This window comes from Mesocricetus auratus, unplaced genomic scaffold (assembly GCF_017639785.1).
Source record: "Mesocricetus auratus isolate SY011 unplaced genomic scaffold, BCM_Maur_2.0 Super-Scaffold_100021, whole genome shotgun sequence".
In the NCBI taxonomy this organism is placed as follows: domain Eukaryota; kingdom Metazoa; phylum Chordata; class Mammalia; order Rodentia; family Cricetidae; genus Mesocricetus; species Mesocricetus auratus.
The window spans coordinates 10,551,227-10,567,970 of NW_024429202.1; the positions used below are offsets into that span (position 1 = coordinate 10,551,227).

The window sequence follows — 16,744 nt, forward strand, 5'->3', positions numbered from 1 at the left end:
TTTGGTGGGTGGCATGTCTCCAGCACAAGAAAGCCTCTGAAGATGTGCTCTAGCCTTGAACATCATATAAGCCATGGGAGTATTTGCAAGGACAGCCTTGTTTTCTGATAAACAATTTCTTTCTCTTTTTCTTAAGGTTGGGCCCAATGCTTTTCAATCATTCCCTCAAAAAATTGAAAATAATTTTCTCTGTATTTTTGCCTTGTCTGACCTGTAGAAGAATAACCCTGTGGACCAGGCTGAGTGGCCTCTAACAGGATATATCCTGGTACCCAAGCCTTGGGAATGTGACCTTATGCGGACAGATAGCCTTTACAAGTTTAATTGCTTCAAGAATCTGTTCTAGTCAGCTTTAACTGTTAATTTGACACAGCCTAGAGCCACAGGCATTGCCAGAGGAGATGTCTCAGTAGGTGAATTACCTAGAACAGAATGGCAGATGGGCATGTCTTTGAGAAATTGTCTTGGTTGGGCCCAGTCCACTGTGGGCGACGCCATTCCCTAGGCACGTGGTCTTGAGCTGTATAAGAAAGCAAGCTAAGCAAGGACCTGTGAGCCACCAAGCAGCATTCCTCTACGGTTCCTGCCTCAAGTTCCTGCCCTCACTCTCTCATATGAGCCGAAATAAACCCTTTCCTCCTCCAAGTTGCCTCTGGTTGGGGTGTTTATGACAGCAACAAAATGAACCTGGGAAATTATTTATTGTGTACTGTCGGAGTGACTCCCAACTCCAGTAACAACTTTACAGAATACAAAAGAAAAAACGGGCTTGGATAGAGGTCAGGGTGATGCTGCAGGATTGAAAGCATGCCTGGAGAAGAGAAGAAAGGTTCTTCCGGCACCATAGCATGGTTTTGCAGCCACCTTGATTCACCTCTAGAATAACGAGAAGATACATTTCTGCCCAAGCTACCCAACCCATGGTTGTTTGCTGTACTGTCTGTCCCCACCCATAAACTTAAAGCTTTGCACTTGGTCAGTTTGCTCCATGAGTGGCCTCTTGGATCTGGCCACTAGGAGGCAGGCGATGATGGGAAGACAGGAATGAGAGAAGTTGGCCTGAATCATCCATGTTGTCCCCTTGCCCTGTGCCCTTCCTCCCAAGGCTGCCTCTGGTAAAAACCACACTGGACTTCCAAATCCACAGCTTCTGGGGAGAGTGCTCTCCTCCAAGACTTCATCTCTCACTGCACTCCAGCTGTGTGATTTCCACAATTTGTATCTATAGTGTGGTGATGGCTTATGAAGGCCCTGGTCTCTGAGTGTCCTGCCACCCCTCATGCATTTTATGCTGACTTAACCTCTGAATGCCTCCCTTCATGGAAGCCTCTCCATCTGAACCCTTAGGAGTCTTCTTTTCTCCCCAAACAGCAAATACCTCACAGCTTACATGCAGTGTGAGACCTTTGAGAACCTTGTCTTGGTTTCCTTTTTGTTGCTGTGACAATTGTTGCTATGACCAAGTACCCAGACAAAAACAACTGAGGGGCCTACAATTCCAGAGTACAGCCCATCATGACAGAGAGAAGTGACAGTGGCAAGGACTTCAGAGAGCTGAACACATTATATCCACAGTCAAGAGCAGAGAGCGATGGATTCATGCATGCAAGAGCTCGGCTCACACCCTCTACTCCTACATAACCCAGGATCCCCAGCCTAGGGAATGGTGCCACCCACAGTTAAGATTGGTCTTCCTATGTTAATTAATTTGATAAAGACAGCCTCTCATACACCTTCTCTGTGGCTGCCCTTAACCCAGTCAATCTTTCACAGGTGTGCCAAAAGCCATGACTCCTAGACGCCAAATACACAACATCATACCCACCTTGCACATATTTTGGAAGCATTTTAATTCCTAGAAAGCTAGTAAGAATCCATTCTATTTAAACAAAGAAAGGAAACCAGAGATCATTTGAGGAAACTGAGAACCTTGTGATGTAGAAGCCATAGTTTGCTATTCTCATGTCCAAATCAGTGCCCTGGAAAATAAGTCTATGTGGGAAGGAGGAATGTTTCCTGAGCACAAGTCCAGAGGTGTGAGAAAGGCAGACCCCAAACTCCCAGAAGGCTTAAGTACACTTACCCTCATCATTTCTGAGTTCACTTGGGTTGGAACTGTTGAGAGCAAATCAAGGATGTTGATGATGGCTCCCAGGCTCCCTGGAGAGGAGCGGATATCCTGTTCCTCTTTCCCAGCACTAACAGAGAGGTCCCTCAGGTATGTAGGGAGCTTCTGGTCCTGGGAGGGGCTCTTGATCAAAGCCTAGTTAAAAAAATGCCAGAACAAATGAAGATTTTTTTTGATCCTGGTGATCTGGAAGCTGTGGTCTCCTATTTTCTTAATGCCTATAATCAATAGTGTGTAGAATTGTAAGTTAAAGCCTTCACTCTTTCAACGATCTGTGCATGACCCTCAGGATGGGAAGGGCTTAAGACCTCATGTATACAGAAAGCAAAGAGCTAAACATATGCCAACCTGACATCTAACTAGAAACAGAGGAGTGATATATGTGATTGCTACAGTTCAAGTAAAAGAAACTTGTCACTTATCCATATGGAAACACATCTGCCGTTCTTTTTTCCCGGATATTTCTGATTGTGAATGTGATTGCCCCTCCTATCTCATTGTTCTGTTTCTGTTATCTCAATATGATTGCTAAAAGTGTCCTCTTTTACTTTCATAGTCTTGGAAGGTACCCTGAAAGGCGCCAAGGAGGTAAAGCAAACTGTAGTCCAGTGCAGCTGCAAAACATATGAACCTCGAAAGAGACCAACATGGTAAGATATTCCTAATGTTGCAATAGTGGCACTCACATCTTGACAGTAACCAACCACTGTATAATTGGAAGTAGGGTTCATTCGACAGGAAGGAAATCATGCCTGCCACTAGAAACCTAGCCAACTCCCTGGGGCTAGGGAGGTCACGGATCTTCCAGGAGAACCGTATATTGCCACTTCACTAAGCCACGTAATTCCTAACTCATTTTAAATTCTTACCCATATACCCACAGATAAGCATAGCTTCCCACTCTCACCAACAAAACTTTTCTTTGCAATAGACAGAAACCATTACAGAAGCCCATGACTGGTCAAATGCAGAGAATGACTGATGGTGGGGCATCCAGCCCAATAGACACATCTACAACACAACTCCTATGCTTAGAACTCAGGAAAAGGAGATAGAAAGATTGTAAGAGCCAGGGGACTTGGAAATCAGCTGTAAGAATGTGACTCCTAGAAATGGCAAAGGAAACTTCACCTATGATATCTAAGTAATATGGCTGCCTCAACAAGACCTGCGCAAGTATAACAATAGCAGACACGCTAACATGGAAAGGGGAAATTTCATGGGGTCCCAACCCTGGACAAAGAACTACAGGCAACTAAGGGACACTGAGAGCATAGGAAGTAGTCTCCTCAGGGATGAGTGTCCTAATTGGTTATCCAGTACCAATTGGTCAGCCCTGAAATCATATACATACATATAAACAACAGTGAATGGATTGAGAAGGTTGTGTGTATGTGTGTGCATGCATAAATATATAAAGAAAAAAGGAAAACATGAGGTATGGGAAGAATTGGAGTAAGGAAAGGGAATAGGGCAGACTTTTGTGATTATATTTTAATAATAAAAATACTTTTATATATTTTATATATTTATATTTTATAAAAATAAGAGTTGTCCCTTTTTATTCTCAGAGTATCTCCACTCAGATGGTAGATTACACCATCTATCTGTACACATATGTCTTCTAACTAGCTACATTTTTAACTCTTTAAAAAGAGTGAATTGAAAAAACAATCTGTCTTCTACAGGAAGCCTCTGATGAGTGTCGCTTCTGTGAGCACCCAGATACTTGTGTTTAAAATACTGTATTCTGGGACATCTCTAACAATGTCATCTTGTAGTTCACTTGCAATATTTCCCTAATTAAAACATTTGTTATTGAATCTTACTTCCTATCTCTTTAGGAAAACATTATAGCGATTTGCTGTCATAGCTATTGGAAGGAGAACACTAAGAAAGTATAAGGCACTACCCTTTGTCAGTCTTGGACATGCAGGGCTGAGCAGTTGTTGCTTTTATATTCAAATGTAAATATTTTTAAAGCATTTCTAGGCTTTGTCATTTGAGTGGTTAATCTTGATTGTCAATTCACTGGTATTTAGAATCACGATGGAAATAAAGTTCTAGGCATATCTAAGAGGGAGTTCTAGATTGGGGTACCTGAAGTGGGAAGACCCACCATAAACGTGCATGGTACCATTCCCTGGGTCCTGCACTGAATGTAAAGGGGAAAGCACTGGGCACCATCAGCATCACCTCCCTCAGCTTCCTGACTGTGGGTGCCATGTGACCAGCCACCCTGGGATCCGGCTTCCATGCCTTCCCTGCCATGATGGATTTCACCCTCCAGTGGTGAGCTAGAAGGAAATCCTCCTTCCTTAAGTTGTGTTTGCCACATATTTCATTGCAGTAACTAGAAAAGTAGCCAATCCAACATGTATTGGCTGGGCATTTTGGAGTGGTGCTGCGAATTCTACTAAGCCATAAAGATACCCCTCCCCAAGGGCTTGGAGTCCAGGGTTCCAGGTTCACCTTGGCCAACTGGAGCAAGCCGTTGATTGGGGCTGAGATGCAGGTCCTTTTCTCCTCCTTCCACTGGGAGCCTACACATTTATAAGTGACAGTTCCACCGATGATCTGGCCAGGGCTTCTGGAAACACTTGAGAACTGGCACAGCTTCTGAATGACTTTCCCAGGCTCCCCGATACCTATTACAGGATCCCGGCATGTGATATTTTCCCCTGTGTCAGAAAGATGGAAATAAAAGGGACAGTCAGGAATCTCTTTCAGCCATCAAGAAGAAGGAAGTTATGTCAACAGTGGGTAAATAGATGCAGCTGGAGATGATCAGATTAAGCACATTAAGCCATTTGTGGTTCCCCTAGAAATGAAATAATCTAGGGGAACAAAGAGGACTATTGGGGAAGGGGAGAAGGAGAGGATAAGAGTTAGGAGGGTAAACTCAGCATACACTGCACACTTGCATGAAGCTGTCCTTGTGTTATACAGTGCTACGTTCAACGAAAACTTACAGTGATGTTCATGAAACAGAAAAATCAAGACCATTGGTTAGGGACTGTATGCCACTTTGAAAAAGAAGGTGACATCTTTACTTTGAAAACTTGAAATCCAAATCGCTCTGAGTATTTCTAAGCACAGCAGGGAGCCACGGGTGGGTAGTTACCTGCTCAGAAACCCTTCCCGTGAGTAAGAGCATCTCCCTTTAGTTTTGTTTGACTGTGGCCTTGTGCATGCGAGGGAAAATGCTGTCTCAGCTGCTGAGATCACTCTACTGTTGACCTGCCTGCCCTGACCCCGTCAAGATTATTAAAAATATGGACAAGAAATTTCAAAAGAGACAATTTACAGGAAGAGAAGGAAGAAGGAACCAGGATCAGGTTGTGCAGACTTTGGTGCTAGAGTTCACACTGCCTTTGCTCTTGGTGGCCCGGTGAGAACTAAACTCCTTAATTTTGTTCCTGGTTTTCCAAAGCCCCTAATTGCTTTCAACGCACAGCAGCCTCCTATAGTGGGCAATTGCTTTTCTCTGTGCTTGGTGCCCACCTCTAATCCGGAGGACTCTTATTTTGGTTGTAGAGGAAATTTAAATCATGTAAAACAACAAGAACTTAATGTATGCTCATTCAAAGATTACCCTGTCTGCCAAGGGTCTTAAGGTCATAATGCCCTCCTACTTTGATGGGCTGGTCCTAGTTACCAACATGGGCAAGAATGTCCACTGAGCATTCAGTAAATCAAACAAACTAGGTGAAGGAATCAGGGAGCCTTTGTCTATCAGTGATATGGGAAGTTCTGTGATTATGTCAATAAAGCACTGTTGGGCCAATAGGAATATAGATAGGTGGGACTAGGAGTCCAGGAGGACCCTGGGAAGGAGAAACACAGAGAGTCAAGATGTTACGCCATGGCGTAGGAAGCCCGGAAACCTCTCTGGTAAGAGAAATACTTAGATTAACAATTATGGGGTAATTACTTAAGTTAGAGCTAGCCAGTAAGAAACAAGCAAGGCCAACAGCTTCATAATTAATATAGCCTCCTATGTGTTTATTTGGGACTGATGCGGCTCTAGAACCAGGCTGGCAGGAAGGCTTCTCTCAAGGAAAAGGCTTCTCTTTACATATCAGGAATGCTGTTACTGGTCAGGGATGCTGTTACCAGGGAAGCACCTCTATCCCTTTGCTTCTCTGGTGACTGGGGCAATTTCTTCTACAGGAACTTACATAGAATCGGTCACACAGATCACGACCTTTCACCTTGAGACTATGCCAGGTCACACTGGCTCAGGGGTGACAGAGGATGGGGAAGGCAGGCACCCGTTCTTCCCGCGGGTTCTTTTCAAATGGCTCTATGTCAGGAAAAGAGGGCTAGTGAGGACACATGCCCTTGACGTTGTGTCTAGGAATCCCAGCAAGACACAGATAGTGCCCACTCCAGTCTGCCTGGCAAAACAAGATCCCTCTCCACTGTCAGCAGCAGAGTTAAACCAAGCAGGCTTCCCGGCCACCCACAGTAGTTCTATCTGTATACCTGTCACCCTGGCTGTGACAGCATCTTCCATCACCTCTACAGCTCACTCCTAGGCTGGAGACCAGAGAGCACGGCCTCTATTTCTTCTAGTGTTCCCTATGGTTCACCCAAGGCCTGCCACAGTGAATGTATTTAACAGATAATCACTGAAAAGTCCAATGAAGGAGCCAATGACGGAGGAGGCTCTGTTTGCGATTACGTGGTTTTAAAGTAATTTTAGCACACTTACCTGGAACAAGGGTAAGCTTCATGGATGGGCTCCGGACTGAAGTGTTGGCCGCATTGGTAAAGTGGCAAAACACACTGATATTTTTGGGACACCGAGGAAGGAAGTTTGGTGGCAGGCTGTATTTGTAGCATGCTTGCTTGCCATTGACTTCTCTTTCTAAAGAATAGCCAAGACATGAAGGTTGTCAAGATGTATCCGATATGAACGAACCTCCCCCAAATTCTTCTAGGAACCTGTGCCATTTATTTTTAGTGTAGTTTTAGTGTGATAATAACCTCTGGCTCTCAGAGTAGGTAAATTGATATTTGAATGTGTGCTAACCAAATGTCACCAAACCATTCATAGCATCAGGTCTGAGCCCACATCCTGCTCGGCATTGATTGTACCCTGTCTCACAATTACTTATAACCACCTCTTTATTCTATCTTTGAAGATTTATTTAAATTTTTAAAAATTATGTGTAGCCATGGGTGTCTGTGTATGTGCTGGTTAGTGCAGTTATGTGTGGAGGCCAGCAGAGAGCACCAGATACCATGGAGCTATAGTTGCTGGTGGTTGTGAGCCCGCTAAGGTGGGTGCTGTGAGCTGAACTCAAACTTGAATCCTCTGCAAGAACGGTACATGCTCTTAACAACTAAGCCCTCTCTGTGGCCTGTAGGTCATTGCTGTTTGAATATTGCCTACAATAAACTACCCAGGGTCAGACTCCCGAAGCTTGGACCAATACCAGCTCCTTAGTTGTGCTGAGCCAAACTGCCTTCTTGCCTGCAGTGAATGATTGCTCTGCTGGCCCTGGTGGTTGCAGAGACCCCCACATTCAGCCACCAAGCCATCTCTCCATCTCCATGCCTATTTTTTGTTTTTGTTTTGCTTTTCTTCTTGCCTATTCCGCTCTTATGCTGAGCAAATCCCCACAGATAACCATCGAAAGAATTAATAAGCTCGTGTGAATTTGAGATTTGGAGTTGTGGTACATGTTACAAGACAGGATTGGAACTTTAGTTTCGACCAGTGAAGAACTTGAAGCTAACAACTACTCAATTTAGGGTTCTTGAATCCCACACGGTGTAAGAACAACATCCAGAGTGGGGTGAGAGCAGGAAGTTATAATACTTAGGGGCAACTTGCTTTCATCTGGAGAGGAAGCCAGACTTTTAACCACAATTGATGGATTTTTGTTTTGTTACCCCAATCTTCTACTTGAACACGTCACCCTTTGAGGATTCTGTCATTGTGGGATGTGGTGGGGTGGCTTTTTGTGTGTTTGCTTGTTTGAAACAGGCTTCCCCTGTGCAGTCCTGGCTGTCCTGGAACTCACTCTGTAAACCAGACTGGCCTCAAACTTAAAGAGATCCACCTGCCTCTGCCTCCCAAGTGCTGGGATTAAGGGCATGCACCAACATGCCCAGCTTTTATGTTTTTTTAAAGATTTATTTATTTTATGTATACCAGTGTTCTATCTGCATGCTTGCCTTTAGGCCTCTTTTCATTTTTTTTTTTAAATTTTGAGACAGAGTCAGCTTTGAATTCCCCGTGTTGCTTAGGCATGAATCCATCGGTATTGGTTTCCTAGCAACAGGGATTACACTCCTGTACAGCAAGTGTGGCTGTGCCTCCAGTGGCTCTTTTAAGGGTAAAACCTCACCCCTCTGAGCCAATGTGACCCAAGCCTGTGGTGGTCTGCCTCTTACCAGCAGGGAAGGATGAGGAATCGACATGGAAAGTGACCGAGTACTCTTGCCCTCGCTCCTCTTCCACACAGCACTTGAATTGATGGGGACTGGTACACAGGCCACTGGCTTCCAGAGGGTCCATCATGATATCTGACTCCAGAGGCAGTGGGTGAACGGTGACATCTTTTGTGGCAACACTGTATGAATTCTTGTATCTAAATATGCAGTGGTAGGTTCCTGAGGGGAAGGAGCAAACGTGACACAGAGTGAGGTCATCGCTCTTAAGAGGTGTCTTTGGCGACAAGAAGAGCCTTAGCTTGGGTAAGGACACTGGAAGAGCTTGACTGACTTCCCTCCTGGGTACCTCAGATGTCTGAAGAACTAACCGGTAACTCTCTGTCTCTCAAGTGTGCATTCACTCCACCCAGTCAAATTAAGTGTTTTTTTCCCCAAGGTTAAGAGTGAAATTGGGCATCAAACTTCCTGCTCCCATCTTCTCCCACAACCAAGGAAAGAATGGGGATTTGGTGGTGTGCAGAAAAGAGGAAGTTTGTAAAGATCTGGGACATGATGGAGAGCCATCTGTCTAAATGAGTAGTCTCTTAGGCTCCAGGACAGCATGGCACCAGAGGACAGGCCACCATTTAAGCAGCTGTCCTGGACATTAAAGTACTTAGCATAGTGACTACTGTATCACAAAAGACCCATGGATGTCAGCTGTTAGCACACAGTTCTCCCGATTCCATAGGCTTTCCAATGCTCGTGTCTCCTGGCAACATGGATGACATAGAGATTAAGCAGGACATACGTATACTTCCCTGTTTAAAACTAGACATTTAAACACTTCCTAGAGTTTTCATAGCACAGCTGGGTAGTGTAGTGCCAAGCATCTAGTAAAGTTGTTTTATTATTATTTGTGTGTGTATACGTGTGTATGTGTGCATGGGAACGCATGTGTGTGCACGTATGAATGCATATGTGTACACATACTCATGTAATGGAAATCAAAGAATAACCTACAGTGTTGTGCCTCCTAGGAACCTTCCAGTTTTTGTTTGAGATAGGGTCTCTCATTGGCCTAGAAGTTTGCCACCTAAACTAGACTGGCTGGATAGCAAGCCTCCAGGGATCTGTCTGTCATGATGCCTCCCCCTCCAAACCACCACCACCACCATTGCTGAGGTTGCAAGCTGTCACTACTATGCTGGGATTTTTATGTGGCTCATAGGGAATGGAACTCAGGCCCTCATATGTGCAAGGTAAGCGCTTTACTGACTGAGCCATCCCTCAGGTCCTAGTAAAGTTCTTTTGAAACAAATCCTATTGTCATGATGGCAGGAGTGCAGGCTGTGTACTTAGACACGAACTCCAGTCTAGGCTGCATAACGTAAAGTGTACCACCATGATTACTATTGCCTTTGAGCATCATTTTTCCACACCCACAAGATGGGATGATACTATCTACCCCCAAAGGACTGCCATATCACCCACAAATGACGATTGATATAGTCATCATAGGTACATCCCAAGACAGAGCCTTCAGAGGCAGCCGCTGTCATTTCATATTTCCAGGGGTCTAGTCAGCCTGCTGCCACCACCGGGTCTGTCCTGTCACTCACCGTTCCACTCCCTGGTGGAAGCCTTCACCGTCAGCACCGACTCGGCTCCATCCTGATACCTCCTCATGGTATAAAACCTTGGATGGATTTTAATGCCAGCTGAAGTGTTCCAGTACACCTCATCATAGTTACTCACATCGCTGAGGCATGCTATTGAAAAGCTTTGTCCCTCAGAAACAGAAATTGGGTCCGGGGTTATTGTTAGGTTGGCTGAAAGAGTGCAAACAAAACAGACAAGACAAAACCGACAACAAATCCAATGTTTAGTTTTTCGGATGACATCAACACAGGAGTGAAATTTAAGACAGAGACAGCAACACGGACCGTCCTGACTCTACACGTGTCAACGCGGGATTGGTACCTTGCTGCTCCTGGGCTTTACTTGTTTCTAGGCTGTTCCTGGTGGTGCTCTGAACTGTACTCACTTCCATCACGTGCCTTACGGACTCGGGCACTTCCCCTTTGTAGCTGGAATTATCTCCTGATGATTAGCAGGGTAAAAGGTTGCAAACTTAGGGGTGTTGACTTAACCCAGGCTCCCCCCCAACCTCCTCTGTGACCCCCTCAAGGGAAAAATAGAGGACTAGGTTCTCACAACAATTCAAATCGACTCTTAAACACTTTCCCCCAAAGCACTGCATTGTATCTAGGAAGGTACCTATGCTCACCAACGTCACACCACTGTAACACAGCTTCACTTCTTTCTCTGTCTGTCCCCATAAAAGAGGCAGCCTTCGCCCCCTGTTGTCACAACCTTAGCATTTACTGATGGCCTGGTGTACAGTTAGTGCTTCATGAACAAAAGAGTGAATTCTTGATCTACCTTTTCAGTAGACAGATCACAAAGTTCACTATCCAAATAATTGTGCTTATATTATCTCAGGCAGAACAGGATGTATGGACACCTTAATATTATTTATATAGCTATTTTGTTTTAACCACACACAACACTATATAACATAATTGATTACATGTTTATGGCTGTTTGGGGGAATTCTCTCACAGATTTGTAAATTTTGTTTCTTGACAATATTGAGTTCATTGTGAATATAGATGCTAATATGAAAATCCCACTGTTGTTCTATCTTTCCTTTTCTCTGGGAGTATGTCTTTCCCATCACTGACATCTCAAAATGACATTTGCTTCTGTCATCCATGGAGGTGAACAGCCTCACTCCACAGGCCTGCCTCTCCAGTCAATATGAATCCTATTCTTAATGATGATCCAAAGAAGCCAGCACTTTCCACAGTGTCTGAATCAGGGTTCCCATGCTGAGGTACATCTCCAAAGTGTACACATGACACGGTGTACCCTCCGCTCTGCCCTCCCTAAGTGGGAGGATCTGGAATCAACTCTCTGAAGGCTAGCCATGCCTGAGCAGAAAACAAAGCCTCATCGACCCAGAAATCAGGTTCTCTTGTCCTCAGAAGAGGTCAGATGGCCAAACCAGTGACTCTCAGCAAGGATTAACCATGCCTCTACATGCCCCAGGTTCCCAGGTAAGAGGTAAGCCTTGATGAATAATCAGGAGAGGAACCAGATGCCCGCCCTAGAGGCACTCCTGGATACTCTGGGATCTTTGTGGTTTTTGTAGTGAAAGCTGCCATGTCCATGCACTCTTGTTCTGACTCAGAGCGATGCTGTGGACAGAGGAGCACACGAGCCTGTTCTTGATGAATAAACACCAAGTCCCAGGAGCAGAACACTTTAGGGAGACAAATAGGTATTGTCTTCATCCTGCATTTCATGATACTTCTCAAAAAGGCTGTAAATGGCTCATTTTCATAGGCTAGGTGAAAAGAAATTTTTGTAGCTATGGTGACTCTTTAATGCTAGTTGACTAATGATGCCTTTATTATTTTGACTGGCATATGATCAGTACTAAGGTTTGGATGAGAAATGTGTTTGACCACTTAATTCCCAGCTGGTGATATTCTTTGTGAAGGTTAGAAAACCTTTTAAGACATGGCTCTTGCTGAAGGAAGTACATCACTGTGGGCAGGCTTTAAGGTTTTACAACCTGGTTACACTTCCTGTTATCTCTCTGATTCCTGTATGTGGATGACCCAAGAAAGGACACTTTGAGAAGGCTCACTAAGAATTGAGAGACTGAAACAAAGCTTTTGGTCAACCACAGGACAATGTCAATTGACAAGACTGTCCTAACTCTCTGCAGTGTTATCTCTACAATGGGTAGACTGGAAGAGGAATCGAGGAGTAGTGGGAAAGTGAGTGAGGCTGTTGGAATTTAAGGAGGAGAAACTGAATTGTGGAAGGAAAGGGGTTAGCTGTCACATGAACTCAATGCCAACAGAACTAACCCGGCCATGACAATCCTCCCCCAGTCCATCTGCTTCCTTTTTCAGGACAACTTGATTAATTTCTCACAATTCTCTCTCACCAACCCTTCCCAATTTAAAAATAGATTCCATCAGCCGTCATATGGTATAGAGGGACATCTGACCACCATCCCACTCCCAGGAAAAGCCCAGCTTTATTCTGCCCACTGGTGATCCCAGTTGATTGGCGAGCGTCATACATGTATCTACACAATCCATGGCAAGAGTTCTTACCTACAGAGATGAATGTCACGGCTATGTTCTTACTGCCTCTGGCTCCGTAGGGACTGACGAACTCACATGTGTAGGTGACTGTTGTTCCAGAAGACCCACTGGGACACTGGGTTCCATCTGCCTTGAGGGTGTAAGTGCTGCAGCTAGACTCCAGGTCTGTTTCAGGCATCCCTGCAATGATATAAACAAATCTGTCAGCATCATGGTTGTCTGACTCTGAATTGCTAAAAGGTTCTTAGTGGAAACTTCACTTTCATACTTTTTTTTCAGCTCCCCAAATCATTGTTTCTGTTCCCAGATCCAGCCCACCCTCCAAGCCATCTTTGTTTCTTGTCTAGTGTTTGCAATAACCCTGTGTTTCCTACCCCAGTCTCCATTTTCTCCCTGCCTCCTTCACCTGCTACTGCAGCCCTCGAACATTCTTCAAACATTTGCATGATCCCAGAGTGAAAGATACAGAATTAGTTGATGGATTAGTGTCAACATAGATGCAGTCTTTCAACTCTGGCTGATCACAGTGCTGTGCTGGCTGGTTTTACGTCAACTGGACACAAGCCAGGGTCATCAGAGAGGAGGAAGCCTCACTTAAGAAAATGACTCCATGAGATCCCGTGTGAGCATTTTCTTAATTAGTGATCCATGTGGGAGGGCCAGCCCATTGTGGGTGGGGTCATCCCTGGGCTGGTGGTTCTGGGTTCTGTCTGTAAGAAAGCAGGCTGAGCAAGCCATGAGGAGGAAGCCATTAAGCAGCACCCTTCCGTGGCCTCTGCATCAGCTCCTGCCTCCAGGTTCCTGCCCTGCTTGAGTTCCTGTCCTCACTGCTTTGGTTGGTGAACTGTCATATGGAGCTGTGAGTGTGACATAAACACTTTCCTCCCCAAGTGAGTTTTATCTCACCAATAGTTACCCAAAGACAGATGCCTTTATTATTTTTATTGACATATGACCAGTGTTACAGTTTGAGTGTTCCTCATAGGCTCATGTGTTTCAACACTTAGTTCCCAGTTGGTGATCTTCTTTGTGAAGGTTACAAAACCTTTAAGACATAGAACTTGCAGAAGGAAGTGCATCACTGTGGGTGGGTTTTTCCAGCCTGGCCACACTTCTATTCTCTCTGAGTCCTGTGTGGGGATGAAATCTGAGCATTCCCGACTGGGGGACTGTGTCTGCTCTGGAGCTGTAAGCCAAAAATAAGCCATGGCTTCTCTAACTTGGTGTTTTTCCCTCGGGTTATTTTATCATGGCGATAGAAAAGTAGCTCCCACAACCAACTTCCCTCCCCAAGTGTCTGTTGTAGCCATTCCACCGACTTCCACTGTCTTTCACTGTGAGAAAATCACTTCTAGCTGTCTAAAGAGTCCTCTCTCTGTTCATCCTTTCCTGAACCGAGCTCTCAGAAGAAAGATGCATCTGCACTTAGGATTCTGCAAGGCTGACAGACTGTAGAGAGCTAAAATGCTACCCTCAGGTAGGGGTCTGATCATGTGGCAATCCCTCTATCCTCCCCACCCCCACCCTACCCCTAACCCCCTGCTTCTGGTGATGCTTCTGGCTTCCCACCCCCACTTCTTCATTACATCTTTGACCCTGGCCTTTGCCATCCTCTACTTTATCAAAAGTCTTCCATTAAGACCAGCAGGGACCTCCTCTTCCCTCCACGCTGGGCTTCTCTTCAGAGTGTCTGCACCACACCCTCCCCTCTGCCAGTCACCTTCTTTCTGCTATGGATGCTTGAGCCTTCTGGTCTTTCATTTATTTATTTATTTGTTTTTTTTTTATTGGTTGTCTCCATCTTTGGGGCCTCCTTTCTAAGCCCCTCCCCTGAGCATCCTTCTTAAACGCATATGGTTGCTCCCCGTGTTGTTCTCGGCCCCACACCCCTCCACCCCACCCTGCCCTTGCTCATCTTTTCTTTATGCTTTAAGGAGCTTTGGCTCCTGTTATAAACTGGGGTTGGATGACTTCCCACACTACTCTAAGAGGAATGTCCCGGCTGGAAACTTTTGAGGCAAATTCCCAAGTGTTGATTTGACATCTCCGGGACCTCAGACTCAACACGTGCAATTTATTTATTTTTCCCCAGACAAAACTCACACATCCAGTGTTTCCTCTGACTGATATTGGCAGAAACACAACTTTAAAAGCTTAAAGGCCACTTTAATTACCTGCACTTCCTCACATTGTACTTTCACGCCCTTGTAAAAATGATCTTTGAGCTTAGACTCCTGACACAAGGCAGTCTCCATCAAAGCAAGGTCACTCTCCCAGGTCCCACTGTTTGGTGTCTGAACTTTGCAACTGGTAACACCTAGGCCTCTATTCTCAATTAGTTCACTCTTCTACTTACTCATGTTGTCTATAAGTTTCATTTCCTTTTTGTAGTTGACCTGTTTTGGCTTTTTGAGACGGAGGCTCACTATATATTCTAACCTTGCTTTGAATTTGCTGTGTAGTCCAGGTTGGCCTTTGACTTGTGATTCTCCTGCCTCAGCCTCCTGAGCTTCAAGTACAAGTATGATAGGGGAAGTCCTTCTGTGTATATGTTGTCTTATTGGCTAATTAAACAAAGCACTGTTGGCCAATAGGGACTAGGAGTTGAGGAGAATTCTAGGAAACAGCAACACAGTCAATCATGATGTAGGACACGGGAGAAGTAAGAGGTCCAGACCCTTTCTTCAGTAAGAGAAGACCATTTGGAAATACTCAGATTAGCAGTTATGGGTTAATAATTAAGTCAGAGCTAGCCAATAAGAAACCAAGCAAACAGCCAAAAGCTTTATAATTAATATAGCATTCTGTGTGTTATTTGGGGGCTGAGACAGCTCTGGACCCAGGTGGCTGGTGGGAAGATTACACATTACACAAATAGACACCATAACACCCCGGGAATGTTTATTTTCCTAAAGCTCTGCTCACCTATCGTACTTTTACCTTTAAATTCTTACAGTGTGTAGAGTGAAGTCAGATGTTCTTAACACAGCATGTGACTCTGTGGACTAGGAGTTAGACAGATCCCCAGTAGGCAGACAGATAGGGAGAGGACAAATAGACAACAGAGATGACAAGCTTCCCTATTCTTCCCCACCCTTCTGACCTGGCATCTCAAAACAAAGGCTTTTTCCTCCCACTAGTGTCCCCCACCCTGCAGGGGACCAGCCCAGCAAGTTAAAGATTGGACCAGGATAAAGTCACTCTAGGATTGGGAGCCTACCTGCCTTTCTGTCTTTGTCTCAATGGAGTGTCTCTAAATCGAAGAAGAAAACCCCCTCAAAGACCCTTAAAACCCCAGCAAGTAGGGGCGTGGTTTTAGGCTCCCAGACCCTCCCCTGCTTTGTGGAAGGCCTTTGTCTTGCTCTCTCTGGAGATGAGTCTCACTGAGTGTTTCTTCCTGCCTCACCAAAGCCCTAGTCAGTGCTGAGATGTCTCCTGTTGCTACCCTTTGTCCTTGAGACTTTTTTTGCTCCTTTAAATTCTTTCATTGGCAGATGAAACAAGCCTGATTCAGACCCCTAGACAGTAGCAGCATTTATCACACAATATGCTCTAAGCCGTCTCTCTCCTCTGAATCTGCTTCTTCATCCTCTGAAAACCCAAACCACATCCTGGCACTCAACACAACATGCAGCCTCGGACCTGGACACCAGTGATCACAGTTATACTTTCCCCTCCTCTTCCTGTCGAATGTAATTCATCCTTAAAAGTCTCCCAACGGGAAAGCCAATAAACCATGCAGAGTGAAATGTGCATAGAAACAGGCAGAATAACAGGAATGTTCTGAGGACAGGTCCCATAAAGCATGCAGGTTAAAGGGGGTTACTTCAGATGGGTGTCTAAGAAGGCTTTCAACAGAGAGGAGGTTATTCTAAATCTTAAAAGACAGCTGGGCCGGGCGGTGGTGGTGCACACCTTTAATCCCAGCACTCGGGAGGCAGAGGCAGTCGGATCTCTGTGAGTTCGAGGCCGGGCTGGTCCAACAGCCTCCAAAACAATACAGAGAAACCCTGTATCGTAAATACCAAAAAAAAAAAAAAAA

The 16,744-nt window shown here is 45.0% G+C and overlaps 1 protein-coding gene across 4 annotated transcripts in view; it reads right to left on the reverse strand.

Annotated features, from left to right (window-relative positions):
- Adgrf5 (adhesion G protein-coupled receptor F5) overlaps positions 1 to 16,744 on the reverse strand; it is a 93,040-nt gene that overhangs the window by 10,696 nt on the left and 65,600 nt on the right. For 3 of the 4 annotated variants that reach the window (XM_040729518.1, XM_040729519.1, XM_040729517.1), the window contains exons 11-17: positions 12,712 to 12,882; positions 10,499 to 10,618; positions 10,138 to 10,347; positions 8,537 to 8,755; positions 6,846 to 7,001; positions 4,601 to 4,809; positions 2,084 to 2,263 (exon numbers count right to left, since the gene is read on the reverse strand). In XM_040729518.1, the coding sequence (XP_040585452.1) occupies positions 2,084 to 2,263; positions 4,601 to 4,809; positions 6,846 to 7,001; positions 8,537 to 8,755; positions 10,138 to 10,347; positions 10,499 to 10,618; positions 12,712 to 12,882 (1,265 nt within the window). The remainder of the gene's footprint in view (positions 1 to 2,083; positions 2,264 to 4,600; positions 4,810 to 6,845; positions 7,002 to 8,536; positions 8,756 to 10,137; positions 10,348 to 10,498; positions 10,619 to 12,711; positions 12,883 to 16,744) is intronic. The other variant, XM_040729520.1, reaches the window with a different exon arrangement.